Source organism: Mugil cephalus, chromosome 13 (assembly GCF_022458985.1).
Source record: "Mugil cephalus isolate CIBA_MC_2020 chromosome 13, CIBA_Mcephalus_1.1, whole genome shotgun sequence".
In the NCBI taxonomy this organism is placed as follows: Eukaryota; Metazoa; Chordata; class Actinopteri; order Mugiliformes; family Mugilidae; genus Mugil; species Mugil cephalus.
In genome coordinates this window covers 6,558,043-6,585,875 of record NC_061782.1, presented here as the reverse complement: position 1 = coordinate 6,585,875, position 27,833 = coordinate 6,558,043, and the positions used below count along the sequence as shown (strand labels likewise).

The following is a 27,833-nucleotide window of genomic DNA, read 5'->3' as shown; positions in this document are numbered from 1 at the left end:
ATTTTTATTTTTTTGTTTCCTACCTGCGTGTCTCCAGAAAGTGACCTCAGAGATAAGGCCACGAGGCTTTGAGGAAGTCAGCGAGAGTTGCTGCAATCCATGCTATAGCCATGAAGACACAGCAGGCCACAGTGCTCCAGCCCAGAGTTCCTCCTTTTGCAACCAACTGCCTGAAAGTTGTGCTTCTTAGGAGATAAGAGCAGCCTCCCACGAAAGGTGACTCAGCAATCCAGCACACGCAGCCTCTCCTGAGATAAGGGCCGTCTCGGGGGCCGCGTGGACAGCGGGATACTGGGAAGAACGGTCACAAAAAAAGGAGAAAAACAACTTATTTTCTAAAACAGAGAACGAGCTCCTGTCACTAAATCAGCTGTGAATTTATATATGTTGCAGGAAGGAAAATGTGCAGCATTATAGTGCATAGCTGAAACCCAGTCAATGGTAAAGATACAGTAATTAGAGAAAAGGCATTATAAATGTCCACTCTGACAACTATTCATATGAGATAATAATGATGGGAAATATTTTAAATTGAGTTTTTTTTTCTTTTAGTCAAACCAGACATGTAACTCATTATTTATTTAGAAATGTCATCAATATTAATCCACAATTTATTCTTCTTCTAATAAATTCAGGCCGTGTGTATGCGTGCGCGCGTCACTGTGGATTAAATATACAACTGATCTGCATATTGACGCTCAGATTGGCATTATGGAGTCGTCATTGAAAATTTCAACAGGGTCTGGATGGTGTCCCGTGGACGCACGAACGTAGGAGAGGAGGTGGATGTTGCAGATGCAGACGGCTGAGCTCAGTGTGTGCCGATGGTTTGCTAATTTACATTTAATGGGGGTCTCAGCTTCAAGTCACTCCCAAGCACTTTGGAATTAAGATGACTGACAATTCCGCTAGAACATCCCTAATTTAAGAATAATAGCAATAATGGCAGCAGCTGAAGCAAAACATATATTTCTCTGAAGGGTTTGGGGCCAGGGGCACAGTGTCCGTTTGTTAATACCAATGCACCAAACCAGAGGAAAACCACATTTTGCTCATTTAATGCACAGCTGCATGGTGACCTGGGTGAGGACTGAGCCAGTCACTCACTCAGGATGCACTATATACATCTAAAAACAGAAAGAAACCAACAGTCGAATGTTGGAAAAAAAAAAAAAACAACCTCAGATTCAAACATAAGCCCACAGCTGCTCTGTGATAAGACAGGACACTCGAAGGGGCCAAATAGAAAGGGTAAAGTCAAATGGATGAAACATTAAAGAGAAAAAAAAAACTCATTATAAAGGAAAGGAAACACTTGGGTTAATTTCATGGACTACTTCAGCGTGCCAAAACAGGTGACAGAAGGGGAGCTGTCCAATATGCAAGTGAGGAGACCCCCCCATCAGCTTCCTCGGTGTGAATGAAATAAATAAACAATGAATGGTCCACTCTCCTCTCTCGCCTCATCCCATCTCATGCATGGCTGCCAGTAATGGTCTACTGGGTGTCAGCTTTTATTGGCACGGCACAAAGCAAGTGCCAGGGGTTCGGTGGCTCGACTCCCCGCCGCAGACTGTGGATAAAAGCAAGCAAAATGCCTCAGCCGAGCTCAGAGACATAGTCATGTTGGGCTGGAACGAGGAAGTGCAGTGGAGAGGGGAGGGACTCAGGGCGCAGCTCCATGGGGCCGCCGCGGCGCTGCGACCTTCTGCACATGGAGCCGGGGAGAGTTGGAAGAACTTCATACTGCAAACTCAAGGAATAGCAGGTAAAGTGACTTCCACCGCGCTTTTCAGCTCGACACTGCTCTCAAAGGCTAGCTCAAGACCTCTAAAGTCCGCTCGTTTGCTCTGAAGCTTTTTAGGAAACATTTGCACCTGACTGGAAAAAAAAGAGACTCTCCTTATAGTTTCGATGCAGGTGCGCCGCGCCATCGGATCCCGTTTGGTGCGCGTAATGTTCTTCTGCTCCAGGGCGTATGACAAATTAACAATAACAAGTATATTTTATTCATTAATTACAAGGAAATAGATTCATTTTACCGCGTTATTTGTTTCTTCATACCCAGGAGAGCAAATTAAGGGAAGTAGTGGAAATGTTCCCCATTTTCCATGTGTCTTTTTTCTTTCGGGAACATATGGATAAATTATTTCCCAATCACTTACATTTATATAAAAATCCAACTTCTCAAATGTGATTCTAATTACGCATGTGTGTGCCATTTTATCCCGTTTAACGGTTTTTGCTCTCCTGTTATGGCACCTGTTGCAACAGATGTGCGCTCTCGATGAACTTCAGATTGCCCCGCAGTACAAGAAGTTTAATAAAACATTTTTCAAAACGCATTTTAATAAATACAAACTTTTCTCTCTTTTTTTTTTAACCAAGAGGCAAATTTGTCACGGGACAAAAAAGAAAATCAAGCCCGTATTTGCAAATATTTTAGCGCTGCTTAAACAGGAAATCAGAGGGTTTTTACGCACCGACAAACGCTGCGCCTAAACACGCTTCTCTTAAGTTAATAATCGATAAATCGCATAATTTCCCATACCGTAAAGCTTTGTGTTCACCTGTTTGAAACCGAGCCACGGTCTAGGTTAGCTGTTACACGTCTGTGTGTGTGAAGACAATCAAAAAAAGAAAAGAAGCAAAAGGAAAAAGACATATGTAGGCAGGACTGATGAAACTTTTTACACTGCTGACACCGAGGTAGAAAGTTGTTCATCAACGCCCAGACAAGAAACCAGAAAGCTTCACCATCAAACTGCTGAGGAAATAAAGTGTGTTTCTTTTTAACACGTTACAAAACTCAAAGTTCCTGGTTGTAGAGGACGAGTTTCCGCGTGAGAATATTTTTACGCATCGCTACTATTAATTTTTTAAAATTATTTTCTATAAGAATATTTATAAGGAATATATTTAAAAATATTTTCACCCATTATTAATCTTCCATGGTGTGTAAGTCATTCACTTAATCAAATCTGTTGAATATTCACTTGATTGATTTGTTTTTGTTTATCTTTAATAAGAAAATATCAAGTACCAGTCAAGTAAAAATGATATTTTTAATGAATCTGAAACATTTCAATTAAGTTTTAGATTACTTTTAAAGTCAATACGCTCAAATCAGAGTTAAATCTAACACACAAAAAGTAATAGGCTAGAAAAATCAGTTGGATTTTCAAGAAGCTTAGACCCCCGCCAGTACCTGCACAAATAGGACTTTTTCATATCTCAGTTGGAAAGAGAAGTGCTGCAAATCTGTCTGCAGATACATCATCGTTTCTTGTCAGTATAGAAACACAAGTAGGAGGGTGTGGGGTGTGTGGGGTGTGTGTGCAGAGGAAGACAGGCAGTTATTAAAATGATTGTACTGTCTGAATAGCAGAGTAGCGAAGTGTGTCAGATGCAAATGAAGGAAACTTCTCCTCAGTGCACCTTGACTCTTCCCCTCACCCCCTTCGACAGGCTCCCCGAACACATCTGCTAACACTATCTACCCACTTCCACCCATACATTTCATGAATTACTGATGAGCGGCTCCGTGTTGCATGTGAACAAAAAAGGTGACCATGCACGGCCCCGGTTTGCTTGGCAGTGCACAAGCACCTCTCTTCCTATAATGGCTGATAAAGAAGGCGCCCACGGCTTCATTACTTCATCACAAAACCCACAGAGAAGGGGTGGTGGTGGGGGGGGGGTCGTTAATTCTGATAGTTTAGTTCATTGTCAGAGGGATTCTTCAGTAACTCACCAAAGTGGAAAGTTTTAGTGGAGTTTAATGGAAGTTTGTATTGTTTGTGAATCAGGGTGAGATCAGCATTGATGAACTCGCGTAGTCGTGACAGAGCGCTGCTTTTTAGATGCTGGTGTATTTAAAAGATGTAAATCTCTAAGTGTGAATCCGTATATAAATACACACTCTTAAATTCAACTGTAGATGTTTTAATGTTTAAAAAAAAGTGTGTCAGACACTCTTTCTTTTAAAAGAAAACCATCTTTTATTCTTGCGCGTTGCTTCGTGTATTTCCAGACACACACACACACAGAGACAGACACCAGCGTACAAACTTTCTTTCTCCTGGGTATCCAAACTTTACTGGTGTGGTCCTCAGTATCTGTTAACGGTTTCGTTGTTTCTCATCTCCACCCTGCTCCCTGGTGTAGCTTTGCACCTCGCTATGAGCAGACGCCTCTAACCCCCCTCCACCCCACCCCCCCTCCCCTCGACACACCACCGCCATCCACCAAACACACACACTCACACAGGAGGAGGACCGAGAATTCTGTCAACCCACAAGCCTCTTCCTGCCTCTCCTCACTTGACGTACTCCGACCAAAACTGTTCCAGTCCCCCCCTCGCTGTCTCTGTGTCAGAAGTCTTCTCTGTGACTTCCATTTCACTGGCTGAAAGATTCCACCTGCCCCCATGTCTGTACGCCCATACACATGAACACACTCACACACCGCCGTGCTTTCTACACACCGACACGCGCTTCTCTTTGATAGGCCGAGACGGCTCTGTTGATAATGTCTTGTTTTGCGACATCTGGCTTAATTGTCGGAAAAGTGGCTCTGCATTAACATTTTTAAAAGCTGAAGTTCAAATTTAAGCCGCGGAAAACGAAAATAGCTTTTAGAAAACTCTGTGCTTGAGCCGAGCAGCTACTTCCTGAATATTCTACGCGTACCTTACTTTCCACAGGCCTACGCACACAAGCCTGGGTTGTGGCTGACTGTAGGAACTCTCTTTTTTATTTCTGTCGAAGCCCCGCCACCAACACATCCGTGTTTCCCCTCGCGCCATCTGCCCAGAAAAAGAAAAAAGAAAAAAAAAGAAAAAAAAAAGGGCACATGAGAATATACCTCCCTCTGCCCCCGACCTCCAAACTCCAGATGCTGAAGAGTAGCTCGTGGCTCTGCAGATTAACACGCGACACCGTCGTGTTTGTGCCGAACAATTCATCTGCACCAGTGACCTTTGCCCCCCACACCCACCGCACCCCACCCCGCCCCTCTCCCCCTCCCCCCTCCCCCACTCCTTCTCCTTCTTCTTCCTCCTCCCTTCACACTTGCATCCTGGGTGTCTGTCTGTAGGCCATCGAGCTCCTGACTTGACTCCGCAGAATATTGTGCATTGCGACAGAGCGGCCCGGTCGCTTCCCACTATTTGTTCCAAGTGTGTGGAGCCATCTGTCAGTAAAACAGGAAGGCCTAGGTTCCCCTTTTCCCTTGGGCTTGTTTCGCTATTTTCGGGAGCTTCACTTCTCCCTGTGTGGCTGCTTGGACTGGGCAGCCGCCCCACCAAGGGCTTCTTGAAGTGGCGGAGCTGGGGCTGAGGCTGTCGGGCCCATCTGCTGCAGGCTTGAGGGCCATCCATTATTAATGGGGCCACGAGCATTGGTGACTCCTCAGATATTCAGCCCTGGCCGAAGGATTGCTTCTGGACTCGGCAGCCTCTTCTTACTAAAGAAAAAAAAAAGATAGATAAATTAATAAATAAAGACAACTTCTCTGTCCTTTTGGCCTGCTTTTCTGTCTCTTTTCTTTTTCTGCACCTTCCTGTTGCTTTCGCTCTTCTGACTTCCAGCCCCTCTGGTCGCTATCTGCCTCCATATCTCGCCGCCTCTGCTTCTTCTTCTTCTTCTTCTTCTTCTCTCCGTCTCTCGCTCCCTCTCTTTGTTTCTGATTGTGGCTTGCCTGCGTCTGCGCTCGGGCCGCGGGCTCAGCGATGCATGTTCAGCAAATTAGAGAGAACACGAGCGCCGATCAGCTGGGCCACGGCGAACGCCCGCATCCTCGGTGACCTGGGGGCCAGTTAATTTTCTGCTTAATTTTGCGGCAGTCAGTTTGCATTTTTGGATGATTACGTGGCAGGAAATTAACAATAAATAACAAATGTGGTCTGAAAGCCCATTCCCGGCAAACCCCGCGCCACCGGCGGGGCCCCCATCAGCCGGAGCCAAGCCACTCTCCGGCTCGGTCTCTCTGTCAGACTTGTAATGAAAATGTCTGTAATTCTTTGTAATGAAATGCGGGGGGACAGTGGTGTGTCTGCCGCTGTGACAAGAGTGATCTCGCTGAGGTGACTGAGTCACACCGAGAAGTGCACGCTTTACTCCACTCTAGCTTTTTATAATGTTGTTTCTCACCCTGCACTTGATTAAACTTAGATGCATCTAAATCTCCATCTCTCTCTCTCTCCCATTAGAGTACCTGCACCGCATGGAGACAGAGGAGGCCCAGGAAATGGCCCAGATGCCAGGTAAAAGCTACTGCATGATTGAGCCGTAGTGTGCACAAAGTAGATACAATAGGCCACAAACAGGGTCTTACAACAGCCCGGAGGTAATTTTGCTCCCCCTGAACGAGTCACGTCGAGGGGTTGCTCGGTGAGTGATGGGTGTTTGCTGGTGTGTGTGTCTCCCCAGGCAGGGACAGCCCCCCTGCAAATGAAGCATCCGAGGAGGCAGAGGAGCCCATGGCGGTCCCCGAGGACCTGTCAGCCAGCTCCGCCCACCAGCAGAACAACAGAGGGGACAAAGGTACGAGGAAACTTCTCGCCAAGCGCACCCACAGCCGGTCACACCACCGCTCATGCTTGAGTAGATTAAAAAAAAAAATATATATATATAAATTAATAGGTTAATCAAAAATGAAGGGCCTTAGCTGTATTCATTCCCAAAGCATCCAAATCAGGGTAGGAGAGTTAAGTGAGTGTTATGTCAGGATCAAAAGAGCAACATATATATGTATTAGGGGGGCAAAAAAAAAAAAAAAAAAAAAGCATCAAAATGTTTTTATGACTTAATCCCATGAACATCCAGTGGGAGATGTTTTCAAATCCCTTGGAAAAATTAATTTAAAGCTGCAAAGAGACACATTTAGGTCATTGGCAGGAAAGGTGAAAAAAAAAAAAAAAAAACTTTGATCCATCGCATGTCATTAATAAGCCGAATCTTAAGGAATAGCTAATGTGGCCTTGATTCGAGTTTGTGAACAGCAAGCCAGGGAATATCATGGTGAAAATAAGGATGTGGAGGGAGGGAGGAGGGGAGGGCGGCTCAAACCAGCGGCGTATATTTATCTCCTAAGATGGGCGGTTTGTGATAAAAACAGGGCTGCTCGGTTTTTATGTGACAGCGAGATGAATCGGGACATTTAGCTTTTATAAGATCGATAATCCGGGCGTGGCTCGTCAACCCTGTGAAGCATCCCGCGGCCTCTGAGCGTCCGAAAGGCGTTAAGGGCCTCCTCGAACAAGGTGATTTCACGAATTCGTTTGTGAAATCCTCAAAACGTTGGACGTGAGGAAGCTAGGGATGAAGAGAACCTGTTAAGAGAACTTGGACGTGAAAATAATTGCTTTCGTGACAGAAAAACCAGCGCGATGGCTCAAATTTGACCCCCCCCACCACCACCACCCCCTCCTTTGTCAGCGTCGTTTCACTCCTCTAGATAACGGCAGAGATTGGCAGCGCACGGTCAAAAATAAGATGCGAGAGGAAACTGAAATAGGATGTGTAAGAGTTTCCTAAGAAGAACTTGCCATCAGACAGTTTCAACACTCCTGGAGATAAAGAGTTCAGGAACAGGGCCAAGCCGAGAGAGAGAGAGAGAGAGATCAGCACATCACTGCACCACATAGGTCACACACCTGCACACACACACACACGCTCACAAAAGCCCTATCTGTGAGTTCAGTACACGCGCCCGAGTCGACGCAGGCTCCACAACGAGAGCGTGCGATGGCATCGGAATAATTAAGAAACACGTTCCCTCGAGTCAGGAGGCGTCCGTTGGATTTTAAAAGGTCTGAAAACATAATAATAAGAGTCGAAATTTTTAATGGGAGCACGTAAAAAGAGAGAAGGAAGAGGTGGTTGGCTGGATGTATGACCTTCTACATGAGTTTCTGTTCATTCCCTTCGTATGAGTGTGTGTCTATATAGGGACAGAGAGAAAGAAGGGAAGTGCAAGTATCTGGTACATCTATGCATCGCTGCCTCTGTGATAAAAGCCAGAACGGGTTATAATTATCACCCAGGATCATGTGCTGCTCAGTTCTCTTTAGTGAAAATAGGTAAAAACAGGGGGACTATATGTGGGACACGGGACCTCAAAGTATCGAAAGCTCTAAACCTCAAAACCAGGGCAGTTTCCTGTTGCAAATAAGTCTTCGCAGCCTGGGATTGTTGCACAGTTTATCTGGCTCAGGTTTTTTTTTTTTTTTGTTGTTATTGTTTCCAACTGAATTATCATAAATGCTAATAATTTTATAGCACGTGGTGGCTTGAGCGAGACAAAAAAAAATATATATATAATAAAAAAAAGAATAATAACCACGGAGACATATTTGGTCAAAGTCACAAGGCTGTGACATGTCCCTCGCGCAACATCCCAGTGAAACGATTTCTCTTTCACTTTCAGTGATTCAGACGGAGCCTCTGCTATTTCAGACACATGAGATATGAGATGTCTAGTTCCCGAAAACATGGAGGCAATGTCAAAAAAAAAAAGAAAAAAAAAGAAAGAAAAAGAAGCCGTGCAGAAAGGGGGGGAAAAGCGAGCTGTTTTTGGTGTTCCTGCAAGTTGTGTCAAGTGTGTTGCTGGGGTGGTTTAACACATGTGGTTCCTCTACCTTGTGCACGGGGTTATTTTCAGGCAGTGAGAACAGCACAAGTCAGTAACAGGAACCTCCAGCAAGCTCCCTGCGTTTCCCCACTGCACGACTAACACGTCCGTTAGCTTGCTTATCTACTATTATCTACTATCTACTTTATATGCCAGGTTAATACTCAGACTTTTTTATTTTTTTTTTTTAATTCTCGTCTGCTACAGCATGCACTCTCCCCAGTCTGCACGTTAGCTCCACGTCAAAGCCGTAACCAGTTCACTGAGCTTTGTTTGTCCGCTGCGTGAGCTGACACTTGCTTCCCAAAACGAGCGAATCAGGATGTGTGATCATGACAAACATGATATAAAGTAAAAGCCTTCTTCCTATTCCCAATTTAGTCACAACTTCCCCATATCCATGAGAAGCAGGTGTCAGCCCGGCGTTCATGGTTCCCTTCTGTCTGCTCCAGCCGCCTGCTGATAACCTGAAAGCCTCATTCGCGTATAAAATGACATCAGATAAAGGTTTCAGCCACCCCGTTTCCTGAAAGCATACAGCCGCTTTTAGTCTTACTCTTGGATCGGTTCTGCATTTACGTTTAGAAATATAGATTTTTTTATTAATTTATTGAAGTTTAGACTTTAAAGATATTTTCAACTTTTGAAGACGGTTAAAGTGGCGATCTTATGCAAATAGACACAACTTGAACTTAAAAAAAAAAAAAAAAAAAAAATCCCTTCCCCTCTCACACTTACATCATCATGTGTGAGCCCTGAAGTTAGTGGTTCAAGTGAGAACTTCATAAACATGCAACATGTGCAACGTACCCTGTCAGAGAGTTGACTCCGGCCGCGCAGCTTTTATTTCTCTTTCACATTTGGAAGCGGAGACGAACACGTGCAAAAAACAGAAGGCACAAACAAGTCGGGTACTTTCTTCAGGAAGTTTTCCTCTTGTCTTGCTTTCAAGTGTGCATAGATTTTTGGAGGAGCTAGCGAGGGCTGAAATTTGGTAAACAGATAATGAGACTAACAGATTAGTTAAAGTAGTTAGCTAAAAGTCGGGATAAATCATTTGGACAAAAAAGTGGAGCAGCAGAGGAACGAGGGGTTGATCTGACTTAGAACTGGGTGATGCAAAACCACATATTTATTAGAAAAATGTTTATTGTGATAATAAATAACGACTATTACTATGTCTGATGTAACCAGATCCAATTCTTATCAAAATTCCCTTTTTGATTTTATTAAAAATCCCATACAGAGAGAAAAAAAAAATAGTTCTTGCACATTAAGGTCCTAAAACCAATCAGGGCAAAGAAGTATGTGACATCGAGCAGTTACGTAACAAATACCTTAAATGCTGTTAATTGCTCATCCTTTAAAGTTAAGGACTCTAAACAGGTTGCTTTTCTGATGACACTTTGTTGTAAGCAAATTCAACTCCACAGCGCACAATAAACACGCGTGACTATGTGGCTAGCTAATAAATGAATGGTTTTATTGGCCCAACATATCACTGCAGGGGCATAATTCCCAATTCCCAATGGAGCAACTCCAGGTCAACGTTCAGGCCACACACACACACACACACAAACAAAAAACTGTGTCCAGGGACAAAATTCTAGAACAAGACGACTATATAAGGACTTATATCGTGAACCAGTATAGTCGCCCCCTTGTGGTAATTAGAAAGAATGCAGGTTATTTTTATATATTACTATTTTTAAACTGACTGCCTTTAACAAAGTAGTGGTTAACGAGTTAGCTGGAAGTCATGGATACAGCAAATGTGAGTAAAAATGAGTTAAAAATAACAATTACTTTTAAAAGATTGTGGTTAAATAAAAAAATAAAAAAATGTTGGCTAAAAACAGCAATAAAATTAAATGGTATTAAATAGCATATAGTAGAAAAAAACTGGGAAATAACAGTTTCCCTAAAGGTGATGTATACATAAAAGTAAATAGTACAATTTGCTAAAATTAAGAGTTGAATTGGCTTAAATTGTGGAATTATAACACCTAAAACCAAGGAGGTCGTAGGTGAAACTGAAACTATTATGTCAGAGTGTGTTAACACAGTAAATCCCCCCGTACACACACTGATCATTGCCGCGACACAGAGACATTTTGGATGCATGTGTTCCTCTGTAACGTAGCTTTTCCCCCCCGTACTGAACGGCAATCCTTTTTGTTTGCGTGCACAGCTGGTGCCTCTCTTATCTCATCTCCACAGCGAAACGTCGAGAGTTTCTCCACACAATTTCAGTAGTTAAAGTATGTCGTGCGAAAAACCATAAAAAACAGTTGCATGGAGATGGACAAACGGATTATGTGGCTCTGATCGGAAAAAGCGTTTATCAGCAGCTAGTGATCCTGCACAGTTCACATGTTTCTCTCCACCTCCTGCTTTGTGTGTGAAATATATTGCCAAAAGTATTCACTCTTCTGCCTTTACATGCATGTCAACTTAAGCGACATATGATGTGGGCCCACCCTTTGCAGCTATGACATCTTCAACTCTTCTGGGAAGGCTTTCCACGAGGTTTAGGAGTGTGTTTATGGGTTGATGCTGGATGAGAAGGCCTGGCTCGCAGTCTTCGTCTAATTTAAAAGTGTTCTATCAGGTTGAGGTCAGGACTTTGTGCAGGCCAGTCAGGTTCTTCCACACCAAACTCCCTCATGTTGCAACAGGAAGGGGTTGTCCCCAAACTGTTCCCAAGAAGTTGAGAGCGTGGAATTGTTCAAAATCTCTTGGTATGATGAATCATTCAGAGTTCCTTTCACTGGAACCAAGGGGCCAAGCACAGCTCCTGAAAAACAACCTCACGCCACAACCAAACTTCACACACAGACAAGACAACCACCGAACACAGATCGGCCCATCAGAGTGTGATTGCTCCCTCCAGAAAAACGTCTCCACTGCTTTAGAGTCCAGTGGCGGTGGTGCTTTTCACCCACTGCATCCAGTTGTTTTGCATTTCCACTTGGTGATGTTTGGCTCGGGTGCAGCCGCTCGGCCGTGGAAACACATTCCATGAAGCTCTCTACGTACTGTTGTTGAGCTGATCTGAAAACCACATGAAAGTCGGAGGTCTGCAGCTATTGACTGTGCAGAAAGTTGGCCACCTCTGTGCACTCTCCGCATCCGCTGACCCCGCTCTGGCCTGACACTTCATGGTTGAGCTGCTATTGCTCCCAATCACTTTGAAATATTTAGTAGTGAGGAAATTTCTCAACTGGGCTTGTTGCACAGGTGTCATCATATCACAGTGCTCCTGAGAGCAACCAATTATTTCATAAATGTTTGTATAAGTCGTCTGTAAGTCTAAGTGTTTGATTTTATATACCTGTGGCCACTGAAGTGATTGGAAAGTGAATACTTTTGGCAATGTAGTGCACTTTATGGAACCTGCAGCGACTCTTGGTGAAAGCAGGACTCCTGCAAAACAGAAAAAAAAAAAAAACCTGTTTCAGTTAGAGGCTGTTTGACAATTCCTTTCCCATGCTTCCCTTTCTGTCACTTCTCCATAATTCTTGGTATTTCAGTTAGACAGGCCCTCTTTCTGAAGCTTCCCCTTTTCCATAGATTCCTATATTTCATGATTTCCACTTCTTCCTCTTCTGTTGTACAAACAGAGGTAGAGGCATGGGGAAATCAGGCTGCCACCGTGACATGCAAACCACAGGTTGGTAGCTGTGGGACTTGCTCGCTCTGTCAGTTCTCTTAAAATATTGCTAAAGCTGTCTGGTGGGAAAAGAAGGAGCCGGCTGTTCTCCGGCCACTTCGGACACTTCTCCTTTCTGATCACTTTGGGAACACCAGACAGCAAATAGAGATTACAGTTCCACAAATAACAGCTGGCTTCTGCATTTTCCTTTTTGTGCTTTTTTTTTTTTTTTTTTTTTTTTTAAAAAAACCTGTAAAATGTTTAGGTTAGTTTAAGACCCCTGCAAATGTACTAGATTGCGAGAAGGCCGAGCGAGTGTGTTTGTGTGAGCTTCTCTGATCGTCCTTAGTTTCACACTGCTTCCTGTGTCTCTGTTTCCTGTTTATCTTGCTGTCAATTCTTTCACCAAAGTGTGATGGTGTGAGATGATTGGCGCGTTTCTTCCCCACTCAGTAGACATGCTATCCATCCGCACATAGTACACGCAGTTTTAGCGAAGAGAAACCGCCGGGGTCAGGTTGATCTCTGCGTGATGCCTGTCGAGTTTTCTCGGCCTCAATTCACGAACAAATTCAAGTAAGAAGGGGGGGGGGGGGGGGGGGGGGTTTATGAAGTTTTGATGCACCATCCCGCTCCACATGAAAATGTCACAACATGCACTAAAAAGGAGGCTTGTCATTGCGAAACCGCTGTTGCCCTAGTTTGATCACAGTGCAGTTCCTGTGTTTTCACATGCAGTTTCTATTCCAACAGTAGAAATAGGGAATGAACAGAGCCACACGGACTAAAATACCAAACTAAATGAGGCCAAATCAAACCTCATAAGGCCATATTTAATCTTAGTGACAAAATAAAAAGGGCAGTTTTATTGCTGCGTATCATGTGGCCGATGAGCAGTTAAATATACATTTAATGCAGCTTTAATGTAATCTAACTTATCAGTGAATGATGCAAAGTTGATAAAATAAAAGTTAAAAACAGCAAGGTTATAACAAGCACTTTTAGAGATGGTGAAATATTAGTTAACTTAGTGAGAAACAGCTTCAGAAAAGGCTTCAACACAGCTCTCTGTTCTCATGTCACACTGGTAAAAAAAAAATAAAAATCTCTAGCATTTAACATCATGAAAGAACCAAATGCTCGTGTTCTAAACCGTGGCCCCCCCACTCCCTTGCCCTCTTTTCCAGCCTGTAACATTAAAGTTGAGGCTCGCAGTGATGAGGAGAATGGGCTGGCCTGTGACATGAATGGCGTGGAGGAGGAGGAGTGCGCGGAAGACTTGCGCGTGATCGATGCCTCGGGGGCCAAGGTGAACGGCTCACAGCCGAGCCCCGAAGCCAAGGCCTTCTCCTCGGCCGGCGGTATCCGGCTGCCCAACGGGAAGCTCAAGTGCGATATCTGTGGGATAGTTTGCATTGGCCCCAATGTGTTGATGGTGCACAAGCGAAGCCACACCGGTAAGCCGCCTGCAGTACTTCTTGCCCTACCTTTGCACCCATGCTAACTGCTCCTCCTCATATTTAGAGCAGGTCTTTAGATTTAAATAAAAAAAAAAGACCTTAGAGTAGTTGTCTCTTACATAGGTTAGTGTCTTCTACGAAAACAGACAAAGATCAGGGGTAAGAGTCTTAAGAATAAACTTCACGTGTCTGCAGTCCCCCTTATACTCACTTGTAGCTGTAGTTAATGGCATGCTTGCGTTTGGCTGTATGCGTGTAGACACTCCTTTCGTGCGTGAAATAGGCTTGAAGCGTACCATTAGCGTTCATTACTGTTCATCTAAAGGTCTCTGAATTACCACACGACAATCAACACCGACTGATCAAGTTATTGTGCGATAAAGTAGCAGAAACAAACTTGGTCCAAGAAAAAAATAAATATAAAATAAATAAATAAATAAAAAAATGTTTAAAAAAGAAACACGCCCTCAGTTGAGAAACAGGATGTCTTCGGCAATTAAATGGAAATCTCCACGACGTGACAATTATCTGGCTATTAAAAGTTTTTCAAATTTCAAAATTGATATTCTATTGTAATGGAGCCAAACCAGTGGTGGGGAACATTTGTGAAAAAGGCACTTAACTGTCAAGCTTTAGAAACTAATGAAACTCAAAATGGAAGAAAGGAACACTAGACTAATGTAAATGCGAAAGAAAGTACAATAAAAGATATAATGAAGTGCCTCCTATTTAAATAGAAAATATTCTGTGGCGAGCCTTTGCTCCTGAAATGCATTTTTAATGAATTTCCTTTTTTATATATTTTTGCTGCTTCACTGGTGACTCTTATTTTATGGGGGGCCTTTGAAAAAAAAAAAAAAAAAAGCCATATTAAAACGTTCTCACAGAATGCCACAACACTCGGAGAGGCTGGATATTGGTTTATTCCAGAGGCGCTGATCAGGAAGACTGGCTCTCAACACAAAGTGTTTCCTCCGCTTTATTCAAATGAGGCTGAATTTGCATTGTGATGTGCCGCTCTTATTTTAGAGACGAAGAAGAGGAAAAAATGAGATTTTCAGATCAAATTGACCTAGGCAATGGTGCATTACGGAACTGGCAGGCTGAGTCTGAAAGGCTCTTGTTCGATCAGAGCGCCAGAAGTCGGTGGGGCAGGGGGGAGCATGGAGAGATGGAGTGTCACTCTGCTGTGAAACCCTCCCACAGGCTGCTGGATCGCTCTCTGCCCCGGAGACGCTCCATCATCCAGCTTGTTCTGGCGCTTGTAGTGCAGTGACCTCGCGTTCCCGCAGCAGCCCGCGCTCACAGTCACAGAGAAAAGACAAAGACTTTGCGCTTTTATTGTTGTCAGTGGAGGGATCGAACCTAGTCAGATTAGTTAAATCCACAAAAAAAAAACTAAATTATAAGCTGCCTGATCAAATACTTGTAAACATCTGGGTGCCAGTACATTCACATTCACGTTTTTCTTGCCATTTCCTTGCTGTTTTTCCCTTCCCCTTTGCAGTAACGTGTGCGTGTGTTCTGTGTCTGCTCTTGTCCTCAGGAGAACGTCCCTTCCAGTGCAGCCAGTGCGGCGCCTCTTTCACCCAGAAGGGCAACCTGCTGCGTCACATCAAGCTCCATTCGGGGGAGAAGCCCTTCAAGTGTCACCTGTGCAGCTACGCCTGCCGCAGGAGGGACGCCCTCACCGGCCATCTACGCACCCACTCGGGTGAGTATGCAAAAGGTCACCGGCGCTGAAAACTTCTGCTCTCACGGTGAATCGCTGGGGAAGCCTTCACACAAAAAAGCATGGCAACTTCTGCAGAGCACACAGCAAGACCTCCGGATTATGGAAGGGGAAGTTGACGGGGTGTAGATATGGTGTCACTTTACTTTTTTTTATTTGTTGCAAATGTTTTGCAGAAGTACGTATGTGTTAATGAAATGTGGGTGGGTGTAAACAGTGTGCTTGTTGTGGATAACAAAGCGGCGAAGGGATAGCCTGTAGGATCACAATTTTTTTAATCCTAACGTGCAACGTTCAGGTGCGCTGACAGAACATAAGTGACAGAAATGAGTCCGATTGAATTAAAAGGCAGCAGGCAAGGCACCAAAAACAAACCGTGGCGGGCTGTGCCTGTGATATTAAGCACAGGATTTACATTATATTGATAGTATTATGTAATGAATCAGAAAAGCTTACCACTCAGCACCTCCGAGGTCCCTGTCTGAGGAACTCCACTCTCGTCTTTAAAGAAGAATCTGAATAATTTCTTTTACATTTTTTGTAAACACGACTAAGTGTAGTATCTACACTGACCTATTTTTAGCTGCAGATTAATATATAGCAGCAGGATGATGTATTACAAAGTGATTCACAATGATGTGACTGAAAGGACATATTACATCCAACAATGGAGTTTTATGCCTCTTTGAGGAACAAGCTGTGGAAGTGATTCATGCCTGCGGCTTTAGACAGAAAAACTCCTTTTCATTTAAGAAATTCTTCCTTAAGTTTTGTTTTTGTTATTATTACTATTATTTACTAATTCGTTCAACTGAATTAAACTTTCCGTAAATTTCACGAGTTCAAACGTAGGCTCATATTTAAGTCATGGTGGTGCAATGGTCAGCAGTCTCTTTAGTTTACTGGGCTGGAGCAAGGTAAAGGAAATTACTCAGCATGGTTTATTATTTGCAGAACGTAAACTCCCCTTGAGTTTCTTCCTGAATTCCCCCAAAATTCAGTGGATATGACCGGCAGTTTCTACGCAGCAGAGGTCAGGAGTACGCTGGGAAATACAGAACCTGTGTAGGAAAAGCAACAAATAAAAAGTTGAGAGTTGCACAACGGTTTCAGAACCATGGACAGTGCTGACTTAAATAAAGAAGATTCACGTGTGAGTTAATTATGATGACGGATGTGTTTTTATCTCAATCTTAATCTTAAGTATCTTTGATCGTTTCATTAATTCGTTACCTATTACTGCTTCCTGTAGAGGGTCGTTGGTGGTCTGGACTCTATACCAGCTGTCATAAGACAAGAGGCAGGGCACAACCTGGACAGGTCGCCAGTCTTTGTCATTTATAACCATTAATAAATGATTTAATTACGTAGTCTGCCTATTTGAAATGGTGGAAACACAAAAATCAAAAAGTCTACCTGTCAGTCAAATGGTTACTTGCTTGGTTTATCTCCAGGTGGCCCCCCTTTCTTTCCCCGACCAAAACGCCTAAACCGTCCCCTCTTCTACTTCCACTTCCTCAAAGTGGAAATGTAACATTCATCCCATCCTGTTCTCTTCCAGGAATAAGTTGATATTTACAAAAACACTCTGGGTCAAACCTCTCTTGTGTTCATCTTCATACCATTTGTTGACAAAAGCGCTCGGTAATTCACACACGATTGCCTCCCACTTGGAGCAAGTTGGGGTCTGATGTCTTACTCGAGGGCACTTTGTTGTGTGGTGCATATACCCACTCAGCAACAGTTGTCACGTGTGCCCTGTGCTGTTTTCACTGATGCAGTATTCATTTTTTCACAGTTGGAAAACCCCACAAGTGTGCTTACTGCGGACGGAGTTACAAGCAGCGCAGCTCTCTCGAGGAGCACAAGGAGCGGTGTCACAACTACCTGCAGTGCATGGGGCTGCAAAATAGCATCTATTCAGGTTTGTGCCACGCAAGGCGCTCTCTTAACTTTCACCCAAATCTAATGACCTACTTTACCTCTGGCACGGGGCTCTCTAGGCACGCAGCAGTGTACTTTGCTGACAATGTTTAATGTACTAAATGTGCCGATGTTTGCGTCCAAAACGACTGCAGAGCTAATTAAGTCGGTTTAACCACGGTGTTTGTCCATATGTAGCTACGAATTATCATGCAAGTCCATCTTAAAGTCTAGAAACCCAACTGTCATCTTCCGTGCGCATGACGAATAAGCTATATTTTTAAACCAAGTGCTTCACATGTGTCAGTATAGTCCGCTCTGTGCTTTGGGGGAAATAAAAAAAAAAAATGAAGAAAGAAAGAAACAAACAAAAAAATAAAACTTCAGGCATGTGTTATCACTTTAAACAGGACAAATTACTTTGACTCTGAAATCTACTTCTCTGTCTTGCTTTCCAGTAGTAAAGGAAGAAAGCAACCAGAATGAGCAGAGGGAAGACTTAAGCCAGACGGGATCTGACAGAGCCTTGGTGCTAGACAGACTAGCTAATAATGTAGCTAAACGTAAGAGCACTATGCCACAGAAGTTTGTGGGTAAGGGCTGAATATCTGCTTCCTTTGTGTCAATACAATGTCGCTACTCTTGCTGAAACAAATGACTGCTGCACCTACACAAAGCTGCATTAGGCGAAGCTGCAATGTGTTTTGTGTTCGTTAGGTTTTTTTTTTCTGAGCCAACCCTGGTTTCTGCACAATGCATGCAGTAGCACCTGTTCACTACATAAGACTTTGCTTTAGTATGCCTGATGTGTTTCATTCTTTATGTCCATTTCAAAGTAATAATCTTCATAACAAAGATGAGATAAAGAAAAAAAAATAGCATCTTAAGACAGAGGGACGTGCTAGTACGTTAGAACGCTAGAAACTAAGACAGTCAGCATCGAAACCCAGCTAGCGAGGAGCAGGCTCAGTATCCAGATGGTGAGATGACAAGAGGAAGGTGAAAGTTTCGGTGTGGCCTTACGCTCGTCTCTTTTCGGCCCCTCAGGAGACAAGCGTCTGTCAGACCTCTCGTACGACGGAGGAGCAGGCGAGATGATCCAGCCCCACGTCATCGACCAGGCCATCAACAGCGCCATCAGCTACCTGGGGGCCGAGTCGCTGCGGCCCCTGGTCCAGACCTCGCCCGCCTCCTCTTCCGACGTGGCCCTCGGGTCCATGTACTCCCTCCACAAGACGGCCACCGACGGCCACTCGGGGACGGGCTTGTCGGCCAAAGACAGTGCGGCCGAGAACCTGCTGCTGCTCTCCAACTCCAAGTCCGCGTCCAGCGAGAAGGACGGCTCGCCCAGCCACAGCGGCCAGGACTCGACGGACACCGAGAGCAACAACGAGGACCGCCCGGGCGGCGCGGCCCCCGGCCTCATCTACCTGACCAACCACATCACCTCGGGGGTGAGGAACGGCGTGCTGGTGAAAGAGGAGCAGCAGAGGCAGTACGACGCCATCCGGGCCAGCATAGAGATGGCCTCCGAGGGCTTCAAGGTGGTGACGGCGGACGGGGAGCAGGTGAGGGCGTACCGGTGCGAACACTGCCGCGTCCTCTTCCTGGACCACGTCATGTACACCATTCACATGGGCTGCCACGGCTTCAGAGACCCCTTCGAGTGCAACCTCTGCGGCCACCGGAGCCAGGATCGATACGAGTTCTCCTCCCACATAACGCGGGGCGAGCACCGCTACTGAGCCCCTCCGACCAGAGAACACACACACACACACACACACACACACACAGACAGACGGACAGACGGACGGAGAGGATCGGAAAATATGTCACACTCACTCCCTCATAGACACACGTACCCCTGCAATAAGTACATAGAAATACATCATGTAAAATACACCGTTGATGTCTATATGTTGTGTTGTTGTTTTTTTTTGATGGTTGTTGTTTTTTTTTTACAAGGTATGCATGTTTATTGACAGATAAATGTATACAACTATTAAAAAAAAGTATTTTCATTGCGGTAGGACTGGCTCGTGTAAAGAAGCAAAACCCTGAAAACATTTACCAGCTACTGTGCAGCATTCTTCATAAATCCTGTATTTATCGTCGCCAGAAATATATATACGTATGCAGACGTGTCCTTTCTTATGGAAAACAAGTTTGTTCTTTTTTTTGTTTTTTTTTTAGAGAGATTTAAAATCTTAAATAAAATACAAAAAATGACTGATATGCATCATCACACTGGTATTAAATACAATCAGTAAAAAAAAAAAAAAAAGAAAGAGAAAACCTAACAATCGATGTAGATAAAGCCACAGCTCTTTACCAGGTTTGACCCGTTCTTGTGTTTGTAATAACCTACATATTATTTATGAAACATTTACACGCCTGTCTTGTTTTTTTTTTTTTTTGTTTTTTTGTATTTATTACAGTGATCGATGTTTGTCTTCTAGAATAGTAAAAGATGCATCCTTTCGACTGTGCTATAGGTGTGTTTAAGGTGTTTAAGGTGACACATGACTGCTGCTGGAAGCCATTTTTAGTTTTATTCAAAAAGAAAAAAAAAGAAAAAAAAAAGAAAACATGTTAACCTGGACTTGTTGTTTTATACCTGACCATAGAGTCATAAAGTGAAAATAACCTCATTTGAAGGTAACTTTCTGCTTGCGAAAATATCAATAAAGGATATTTTATATATGCACACAGACTTGGGAAGCGTTTCATTTATTTAAAGGTTGCCTGTAGAAATAAAGAGGCCATAATTTATGTCTTTTTTGCAGATGTGTTTTTTTGTTTTGGAAACGTTGGCCAACAATAAATACTTGTCAGAGGGTATGGAGATGTCCACTATAAAATGTTTTAATGTCTTTCATAAATTAGGGTCAAGAAAAATAATTCCTGGATTTAATGGACGGATTTGACGCACCCGCTTTCTCCCCCTCTCACACTCAAACTTTTTGAAATCATTAAGTTCAGGTGTCATTCATGTTGCCGCTCGTTTCTGCCTGTCAAGCAAAATCCAAGAACGGGTGATTGACTGGCATTTGTGCAAAAAAAAAAAAAACACAAACAAATGGAGCTCACTGCCAGGAAATTAACAACGAGAGGAGAAAAACTTCTTCCAGACAATTAGTGTGTGGCTTCAAAATGCATTTACTAACAGTAACAATGAAATATTAATTTATTCTTCTGTGTTTTGAAAAACAAAAAAAAACAAAAAAACATTTTACTTCATTTTATCTAGTAAACAAACAGAAGACAGGTGACACTAGTCCGACACATCATAGCAGCATCTGTCTGCACAGGGACCCTGGTGTTAACGGAGTGATGGTAGAACAAGCAGCGCACACACACACACACACACACACACACACACACACACACACACACACACACACACACACACACACAGAAGCACGCCGACGTATGCCTGGTCCAGGACCTGAAGAGCCTCGGCCTCGGAGGAGCCTGTCAGGACAGAGGGGATCAGCCACTGGAGCAGAAGGCAGGGGCCGAGGCTCTGAGGGCCAGGCCTGTCTGGAGAGGCTCCGCCGAGGGCCCCGCGGAGGAGCTCGGCAGCGTCGCGTGGAGACGGGCCTCGTCCAGATGGCTGCTGTGTGATTCTGCAGAAACGGGAAGCAGCTGCAGCCAGCGCCGAGTCCCCCCACGCTTGACTGGGACCGAGGGGGTGGGAGGGGGTTGGTGGCGTTTGCATGAGAGGGATAATCTGGCCAACCCAGTGTGGCCCTGCCAGAATCCCGAATCTCAGTCGCTCTTTCAGACCCGCTGAGTGAAATGCTCCTTCAAGAACCAGATTTACCAAAGTCTATTCGGCGAGATGACAGTGCTCAAGATTATCTGTAATAATACATCATGTATTATATCTGTTTAATGGGTGAAATTATCAGTGTTTCTCAACATATACAAGTGAATTATATTTCATTCTCTTGGCTTTTTGTCTCATGGATGTCTATTTAGAAATGCAGACGTATTTTATTGTGAAAAGACTTATTTTCCATTGCATTTAAATTACATTTACTTGAATTCTTGCAGAAGAGTATAAAAATTTTCTGGATTGTTACCATTTAGATGGATGGGGGCAGAAGTTCCTCTTTGAGTGGGTTCGACAGGCACATCACATCAAAAACATACAAAATAAAAGACACACACGTACAAACAGCTGCAGACTGCAGAGCCTATTAATCTTATTCAGAGCGGTTGTGGCTCAAAACAAAAGATTTCAGATACTTTAAAGTGCATTTTTTTCATTATTTAAACCTTTACTTCGTTTTAAGGTTTAGAAATAAAATGATTGAAATGAGTTTGACCTTTTCTCCTGAGACATCTCAGATGATTTAAATGGAAACTATTTTGCAGAAGAGGAAAAGATTTCAGAAACAAATGGACAAAACTAATGCTTCAACACAATCAGTAACTTTTAAGTAAGAGTGCTGTTGTAAGAGTGTGTTTTTATTTGTTGATATTACTAAGATACAATGCTAAAGATTTTCAACACAGTGGGTTTGGTAACACCTGTGGCCACTGGTGGTAACAGCAGGTGTGGGTAACCCAAGAGTGGGTGTAACACTAGCAAGTCTTACTTCATTTCATCTGATTTCATTTCATTCAAATAAAGTAAACAGCTTTTTATCGTGTTACAGGTGCGTATGTGTTTAAGCTTGTGGGCTTTTATGTGTCTGTATGTATAGAAACACAGGGTGGGTTTGCTTCATTTTGTTTCTGTTTGCTACATCTTTATGAAAAGTGATATATAAATAAAGTTTGATTTGCATTTGTATTTTTTCTGTATCTTTTCTGTATTTTTTAAAGAATTTATTATGAATGTGAAAAGGAATTTGAACCCAGTGCAGAAATGGTCCAGCTGAAAAATGCTGACCGTTAATATAATATATAATTAATATAATATATAATACTATAATCAACTTATAATAATTATATTTTATGATACACCTCATTTAAATTCATATTTTTACATACACAATTATTTTATTTACATGAAACTCAACATCAAATTAATTAATAAATCATCTCAGAGTCTCTATCCAACCACTAATTCTTGTGTCCTCCATTAAAAGCACTGTTTTTTTACGACCACCCCGTCCCAGATGTGACCCGCCGCTATACAACCACACTCAAATTGAGCTACAAGCTGAGACCATATGGCTCAGTTCTCGGTCCGCACTCGATGGACTCGACGGATCCCGTCAGCACCAGAGGAATTCTGCACATCTGTCCCGGTCCAGCTGTGAGGGGGGGTCCCCGTGTTTCGGAGACAGCGCGGCGCAGGAGGGGTTGGGAGGGGTGCGGCGGAGGTTGTGCGACTACTTCTGGCTAATTCAACAAAGTTTCAACACAGTGGCCAAACGCGCGGGTCTGAAATATTTATCAGGGACTTGACAAAAAGATGAAAAATAAATGAAAGTCTTTTTTCATGGTCTTCCAGATTTTCAAAGATTTGCTCATTAAAATTACATGAGAATTTCATTTCATGTGTGCACAATCTATAATGGTGTCTGTCGGCAGTAGTGTACGCGTGAGGCCAGTGAGCCATTCAGCTAGAAATAAAACATAATAATTAAAAAATGTTTTGACCAGAACAACAACTGTGTGTTGGACACGATGAGAAGTGGATAAAGAGTTTAAAGTGAAAGAAAAACCAGCCATGAGCTGCTTGGATGAGGATCAGTGCTACAGTAAATGGTGCAGACGTTGTCTAATCAAAGGGATGTATTGCAGTAACAGATTTTCCTGTTGAGTCCACTTCTGTCCTAATCACTAACAGGAAGGGAGGTCAAGCAATGTTTTTAGTGTTTTCTTTTTTTTTTTTAAACACGATACCCAGGATAGCGTTCGTGTCTCCCAACTTCCATTGTATGATTGTAAATATCTGGCATCAGGAACTTCTCAGGACGAGACGAGACACAGCAGATAAAGTGAAATTTAAGGCTTCTTTAAGACCATTATGGGTTAAATTTAAGACTTACACAAAGTACAAAGAATAAGAGACCCGGAATTACTTTCAAAATAACAAAATTTCATATCATTCAGATATAAAGTCAAGACATCCCTGGGCTGGGCTCCACTGATGAGGATCAGAAACATAAAAGGCCGAAGCCAGAGGGGGTCGTACTTCAAATGAAGTGGTAATTAATGGATGTAAGGATTTAAGATTTGACTAAATGTAATTTAAGAACTACAATGCAAAATACGCTCGTATTTAAGACTTTTTAAGGCCTTAAATTGGGATCTAACAAACTTTAGACTTAGAAAGATGCAGCTCTTGTTGCTTGGTTTCAAACCTGAGACATAAATAAACATGAGCAGATATGAGATGAGGAGTACAATTAAACTTTATTAGGATGAAAGAAACAAATTGAAACAAACTAAATGGACCCAAGATAAAAAAAAGTCTTGTATTGCTTATGAAAAAGGTGGGAACAACTCAATATCGCAGCTTCATCTGGAACAAAGTCCACGTACACATCATGGAGCATAATGTGTATAACAAATAACAAAATAACAGGGGAATTAGTGTCTGAACAAAACAGCATCTAATAAAAAAAAACATCTGAATGCAAAATGCAAATTCTTTCAGCGCAAACTTAAAAACTACAGTTATTACACCAATCAGACATTTATGTATTACATTTATTTATTTATATTTTAAGTTGTCAGTTTAAGTCTGTGTCAGGTTGCATCCTGCTGAGGTAAATATCTAAGTAACAACCATATAAACGTCAGGTCCAAAAGTTATTTACTTCACCTGTGAGTGGTTTTAATGTTGTGGCTGATCAGTGTATGTGTGTAAACTTAAAAAACATTCAACTCCTAGTGGGTTACAACCTGAACATAGTGATTAATGTTAATGTATTGCAACAGTTAAAGTATAGAAACCCCTGCTTAAATAGTCTAACCAACTTCTCTGGATGAACTTTTTTGTATTTGTCTTTACCTCATCTTAGTTCTAAATATTATCCAGAGCTTGAACAGAGATTGATGATAATCAAGCACAAGAAACGAGTTCAACGTCCACATCCGAAAGTCTGATTCCACTCCTCGTACAGCTCCAAGTCCTTCGTGGAGACGCTGGGTCGCACGGTCTTCAGGGCCTCCTGGAAGTCGCCGTACAGGATCGGTCGCACCTGATCTGCGGTGATGGTGGCGATGTCGCTGAGCTGGATGCTGCGTATGGGCCCCAGCGCCGCCTCCCGACACAGCTGAGTCATGTCGGCTCCGGAGAACCCCTCCGTGGCCGTCACCACGCCCTCCAGCTCCGGCTCTCTCAGCTGGTTCTTCTCCCGAGCCATGAGGTTCGTCACGATCTGCAGCCGGGCGGCGGCTTCGGGCAGGGGGATGTACAGCCGCTTCGCCAGGCGTCGGCGGGCGGCCTCGTCGATCTCCTGGGGCCGGTTGGTGGCGCCCACCACCAGGATGCGGTCCTCGGCCGCCGTGGCCGCCCCGTCCAGCTGGACCAAGAACTCGGTCTTTATCCGGCGCGACGAGTCGTGCTCCCCGTCCGTCCGCTGGGACAGCAGTGAGTCGATTTCGTCGATGAAGATGACGGCGGGCTGGTGGCAGCGGGCGATGGCAAACAGGGCGCGCACCATTTTTTCTCCCTCACCCACCCACTTGGACGTGAGCGACGAAGCGCTGATGCTAAAGAAGGTGGCGCCTGATTGACAGGCTATGCATTTTCCTATTAGTGTTTTTCCTGTCCCTGGGGGTCCAAACAGGAGGATGCCCTTGGGTGGACCACGGAGGCCCGTGAAGATGTCGGGTCGCAGCATGGGCCAAACCACGATCTCCTTTATGGTGGTCTTGGCAAACTCCAGGCCTGCTATGTCATCCCAAGCTACAGGAGGACCGTGGTCCATGATCTCACTCATAATCAGCTCAATTATCTTCGGCTCAAAGTTTTTCAGACGCTCGTCCAAGATTTCAGGCTCCTGATTGGAATTGTGCCTCGACGCACTTTCCTCCTCCTCCTGTCTTGGGATGGGAGACACAAATTTAGAAAACGTACCTCGAGGTCTGTTCGCGCCCAGAGATTTCTTCACAATCGCTGCCATCCCAGGAGGCTGACCTCTCTGGGGCTGATAGGAATGTTTCTTCTGCTGGTCGACGACAAACTGCTCGCGAGCCGTTTTGAAGTTGCATCCGGCTCGTGGGTCAGCGCCGCCTTGAGCCCCGTGTTGCCCCCTGCCGCCATCGCCGCCATCTGGGCTGTAAAAATTTTTCCGCTTTGATGGGTTTGAGGTGGGGAAGAAGCTGGACTGATGGTTCTGAACGCTCACTGCGGGGCCAGGGTTTCCCTGAACTGAAGGATGATTAAACACCGACTGTGGTCGGGCTGGAGGTCGGGGGAATGAATTTAAATTACCCGAGATCCCATCAGGGGCTCTTGGCCTCTCGGCCGAAATATAAGCAGGATTACTGGCAGTGACATTAACCTCTGATTTAGGCTGTGGTGGTCCTGTAGGTTTGAACAATGCAGTCTCTGACCTGACACCGGTGAAGGGAGCAGAGAGTTGGCCGCCTCTGGCCTCCTGTCCCACAGGTATGTTAACATCTGCTGGTGCGACAAGGCACCTTTCGCCCCCCGTCCTGGCCCGAATCATCTTCCGCACGCAAGGCAACTCCATCACACTCTCCTTGGTGAGAGACGACTCCCATTTGTCGCTGTAGTTCCTCTGACTGCGAGCCAGATGGAGCGCGCCCTCTGCATAGTTGTTGAGCCCGGCGCGGGGGTCATCCGAGTCCAGCACTGAGGCGTAACGCTCGGAGTAGGTCCTGAGCAGGCTGGCCGTGCCGGCCTGAGAGAGCTGGGAGCTTGCCCATGCATACTGAATGGAGAGGATGTGGGCCCGGTAGGCATCGGCCGTCTGTTCAGGTGTGCAGGTGCCAGATGAAATGTCAAAGGACCTCCTCTGCCATTCGTCCAGGTGCGCGCCACTCATGCCTGGTCTGCTCCAGCCTGGTGAAGGAGAAGGGGACGAAACCGATTAAAAATGCATGACCCTCAGTAAAAGCCAAGGCGCACATCACCTCTGATCCAAGCGCACAAAAAGTCTGCATCTCGTTACATGCAGTGTTATGCAGTTTATCTTAGAATTGGTTTAAACGTAATCCCAGCAACTTTCAATCCAAACACTAGTAGGTGAATTATTTTGGGTCATTAGCAGCATTAGTAGCAGAGATAACCTCCAAACAAACATATACAACTGCGTCAATAGTGTTAACATAAGCGTGGAAACACAGTTTTGGTGGATATGTAGCTCTATAAGAGACAGTTCAAGACTTAAAACTCCTCATTCAGCCTCCATTAAATCCTATCCTCGCCCTAAAAACAACCCAAACCCCACAACAACAAACAACACTGCGAGCACGAGGGGATGCCACTTACTATTAGTGACGTGTTCTTATGAAATAAACAACACATTAAAGAGGAGTAAACTGAAAGTTGTTGTCCGTTCCCGCCACCTGTTTCTTCTTCCGCTTCAACTTCCTGCCTCGTTCCAATTCGGTGTCGGAAACACACACACTCGTGTTTCCAGCGTCGTTTTTTGAAAAATATAGGAAACCAGAGCAAGTGATGTCTGAATAAAGTGTTTTTCAATTGAGAAAATGTCGACTTAAGTTGAAAAGACAGCGAAAATAAACGTTAACGAGAGGCAAATAACTTTGTCTAAAAGTATTGGAACGAGACCCGTAACTTGTCACAAGTAGGGAGTGCTCCATTTATCCCCCCGTTCGGCCCAGCGACTCGACAACATCTATTAAAATATTATTATAACGCCGAATGAAATTACTTACACTTAGACGTAGACAGACTTTTGGTTCATTACAGTTTCTTACAAAGTTCGAGGCATATCGTGAGAATATTTGCCGTAGTTTAAAAACTTTTTTTTTTTTAACCCCGCACGGTTCTGCTGACTTGAGGTCTACAACGACATCTTGTGGCGACGACACGCTAAAGCAGATGAGTCGCTTTGCCGCGTTGCATTCTGGGAAATGTTGTATATTTATTGTTGAAATTAATTGTCAGGAAGTGACTAAGACATAAATTATGTTAAACGAAAGTATGTCTGTAGAGATAGTATAATATAAGATGTATTTATTTGATTTTGGATTGTATAAAAATACATATATATAATTTAATTGTGATTTTTAACGAAGGGGTAAACTACATCAACCACAACCGTGTAGCACTGTGTTTATTGTGTCGACAGTGGATGACAGACTATTGCCGAGCTTCAGAGAATAAAGCACACGCCGCTAGTGGGAGAAAAAAAAAGACTGTGTTTGTGGCGTTGTGTAGATAACTGTTCAGTTTCTTCATTTCTGCTGCATTTGTGTTTGAGGACGGACACCGGAAGAGTTTCCTGGATAAATGGTCACAGAG

General features: G+C 43.9%; 2 protein-coding genes across 8 annotated transcripts; one reads left to right on the top strand and one right to left on the bottom strand.

Annotated features, from left to right (window-relative positions):
* The first annotated feature begins 977 nt into the window (after nucleotides 1-977).
* Nucleotides 978-20,115, top strand: ikzf1 (IKAROS family zinc finger 1 (Ikaros)). 6 transcript variants are annotated; one of them, XM_047602691.1, is made up of 8 exons: nucleotides 979-1,768; nucleotides 6,212-6,265; nucleotides 6,432-6,545; nucleotides 13,477-13,746; nucleotides 15,296-15,463; nucleotides 17,280-17,405; nucleotides 17,866-17,997; nucleotides 18,452-20,115. In XM_047602691.1, exons 1-8 carry the CDS (start codon nucleotides 1,441-1,443, stop codon nucleotides 19,147-19,149), a joined length of 1,890 nt encoding a protein of 629 aa, XP_047458647.1. In that variant the 5' UTR covers nucleotides 979-1,440; the 3' UTR covers nucleotides 19,150-20,115. The 6 variants fall into 6 exon arrangements, with proteins under 6 accessions (XP_047458650.1, XP_047458649.1, XP_047458647.1 ...); XM_047602690.1 differs by having other exon boundaries at nucleotides 17,863-17,997; XM_047602694.1 differs by lacking the exon at nucleotides 13,477-13,746 and having other exon boundaries at nucleotides 978-1,768.
* A 3,648-nt stretch (nucleotides 20,116-23,763) lies between these two features.
* On the bottom strand, nucleotides 23,764-27,370 carry fignl1 (fidgetin-like 1). 2 transcript variants are annotated; one of them, XM_047602689.1, is made up of 2 exons: nucleotides 27,245-27,370; nucleotides 23,764-26,405 (listed from the first exon to the last, which is right to left on the bottom strand). In XM_047602689.1, exon 2 carries the CDS (start codon nucleotides 26,386-26,388, stop codon nucleotides 24,454-24,456), a length of 1,935 nt encoding a protein of 644 aa, XP_047458645.1. In that variant the 5' UTR covers nucleotides 26,389-26,405; nucleotides 27,245-27,370; the 3' UTR covers nucleotides 23,764-24,453. The 2 variants fall into 2 exon arrangements, with proteins under 2 accessions (XP_047458645.1, XP_047458644.1); XM_047602688.1 differs by lacking the exon at nucleotides 27,245-27,370 and adding an exon at nucleotides 26,835-27,158.
* Nucleotides 27,371-27,833: the final 463 nt, after the last annotated feature.

Bases quoted from the DNA above. Each gene is read 5' to 3' on its own strand.
- ikzf1 (XM_047602690.1), top strand. From the start codon at position 1,441: ATGGTCCACTCTCCTCTCTCGCCTCATCCCATCTCATGCATGGCTGCC. The intron at 6,266-6,431 runs GTAAAAGCTACT...GTGTCTCCCCAG, and splicing joins GGAAATGGCCCAGATGCCAG to GCAGGGACAGCCCCCCTGCA. The intron at 6,546-13,476 runs GTACGAGGAAAC...CCTCTTTTCCAG, and splicing joins GAACAACAGAGGGGACAAAG to CCTGTAACATTAAAGTTGAG.
- fignl1 (XM_047602689.1), bottom strand. From the start codon at position 26,388: ATGAGTGGCGCGCACCTGGACGAATGGCAGAGGAGGTCCTTTGACATT.